General features: G+C 38.9%; 1 protein-coding gene across 1 annotated transcript in view; it reads left to right on the forward strand.

Moving 5' to 3' along the window:
- Positions 1–2,232, forward strand: part of LOC107749435 (E3 ubiquitin-protein ligase TRIM36-like) — a 21,484-nt gene that overhangs the window by 12,390 nt on the left and 6,862 nt on the right. The window contains exon 7 of the mRNA XM_016564595.1: positions 393–646. Coding sequence (XP_016420081.1) covers positions 393–646 — 254 coding nt within the window. The remainder of the gene's footprint in view (positions 1–392; positions 647–2,232) is intronic.

Consider the following 2,232-nt stretch of genomic DNA (forward strand, 5'->3'; position numbering starts at 1 on the left):
TCAAAATAATCAGTAGATTACTTGATTACCAAAATAATCATTAGTTACAGCCCTAGATTAGTTAAAATATTTCTAAATACAACTGCTTTGTTTTACTTTTTGTAATTAAAAGACAAATTTTGTCATTGAAAATTTCTTTAAAACAGTATTAAAATATTGTCTTGTTCTAGTGAACCAAGTATCTGTATTTTGTCTCATGTTGTGAGCTAAGTGTATTGTCACACCCCTAGTGTCGATAAGCAGTGATATAGCTCATAATTTTCCAAGTGTATGATACAGCTTTCATTCAAAGAAAGCAATAACTTTGCCATAGTATCCTTTCAAATGTTAAAGTTGCCAGTCATTGCATGCTTTGCATGTGCTGCCCCTGCATGTGCATGTGCTGAACGCAGGAGAACGGGCAGCTCGCCGAGAGACGCGCCAGCGAACACTTCGAGCATCTCTTCGAGACGCTTCAGGAGCGGAGGACGGAGATGCTGCGCTCCATCGAGCAGAGCCGGAGTCTGCGGGTGGAGCGTCTGCGGGTGCAGGTGGAGGAGTACCAGGGCATGCTGGAGAACAGTGGCCTTGTGGGATATGCTCAAGAGGTGCTGAAGGAGACGGATCAGTCCTGCTTCGTCCAGACGGCCAAACTGCTGCACGTCAGGTTCGGCCTCGACTCGTTTAGCCTCGAGACACGTGTCTGTAATCCAGTGTTTCTAGATTTAAACAAGGTTCCCAGTACATTCACTGTAATCCTGATCTGTATTAGCCCACAAAGCTGCTTTGACATTCACTTTCCCACAAACCCTGAGTCATTGTTATTGATACGCCACATGATAATTATAGCTGGTAACAGTGAGCCCCGCTCTTTAGGATGGACTCAGTTACACGCTGTTTATACACAATATCGATCAATTCAAAGCAGCTTCAGAGTAATAGATCATGTTGTTAATTTAGATGATTTAACACATTTAGATGATTCTTCCCAGAGAACTAGATGAAGTTCGTCAAGACAAACTTAATGTTGGCTAGCCTGAAAGTAGGGCTGCACGATATAATAAAATTATCGAAATATCACAAATGTAAATATTGTGATATGCATATCGCAATGGCATTGCAATATCTGAATCATTTTAATAATAGGCTGAATAATCTGAATAATTTTAATAGATAAAATGAATCATTTAATAAAATGTTGCAAAAAGTCAAAAGTTTTAGGTCAACGCATATAGCAGAGAATAGACTGGGCACGTGCCAGACTTGGTTGACGTTAAAAAGAGTTATTAAGTGCAATAAGTTACAGAAAACATCTACTTGCCATCCTGTCTTGCTGTCTGACAAAAAATAAACATTTTCATTTTTAAATATTTTAAAATATAACTTAAATTGATTTTGCACACTTAAAGCAATATCATATCGTTTATTGAATATCAAATTTTTAACAAGGTATCACATATCACATTTTCTTCAATACCGCACAGCCCTACCTGAAAGTTTGAAGTTTGAAACAGTTCTAAATATTAAAATGATAGACAGACGATACAAAAATTTGGTAGAATTGAAGTTTAAATGAGTCTAAATGACTTAGAAATGATGGATGGATGGATGGATGGATGGATGGATAGATGGATGGATAGGTATGAAATGATGGATAGGATGGATGATAGATGGATGGATGGATGGACAGATGGATGGATGGATAGATGATGGATGGATGGGTGATAGATGGATGGGTGATAGATGGATGGATGATAGATGGATGGATAGATGATAGATGGAGATGGATGATAGATGGATAGATGGATGATAGATGGATGGATAGATAGATGGATGGATGATGGATGGATGGATGGATGGATGGATGGATTGATAGATGGATGGATGGATGGATGGATGGATAGATGGATGATAGATGGATGCATGGATGGATAGATGGATGATAGATAGATGGATGCATGGATGGATGGATGATAGATGGATGGATGGATGGATGGATGGATGATAAATGGGTGGATGGATGGATGGATGATGGATGGATGGATAGATGGATGATAGATAGATGACAGATAGATGGATAGATGGATGGATGGATAGATAGATGGATGGATGGATAGATGATAGATGGGTGGATGGATGGATAGATGGATGGATGGATAGATGGATGGATGATAGATGGATGATAGATAGATGGAAGATGGATGGATGGATGGATAGATGATAGATGGATGGATGGATAGATGATAGATGGAT

The sequence above is a fragment of the Sinocyclocheilus rhinocerous genome, unplaced genomic scaffold (genome assembly GCF_001515625.1).
Source record: "Sinocyclocheilus rhinocerous isolate Xijiao unplaced genomic scaffold, SAMN03320098_v1.1 scaffold2627, whole genome shotgun sequence".
Classification (NCBI taxonomy): Eukaryota; Metazoa; Chordata; class Actinopteri; order Cypriniformes; family Cyprinidae; genus Sinocyclocheilus; species Sinocyclocheilus rhinocerous.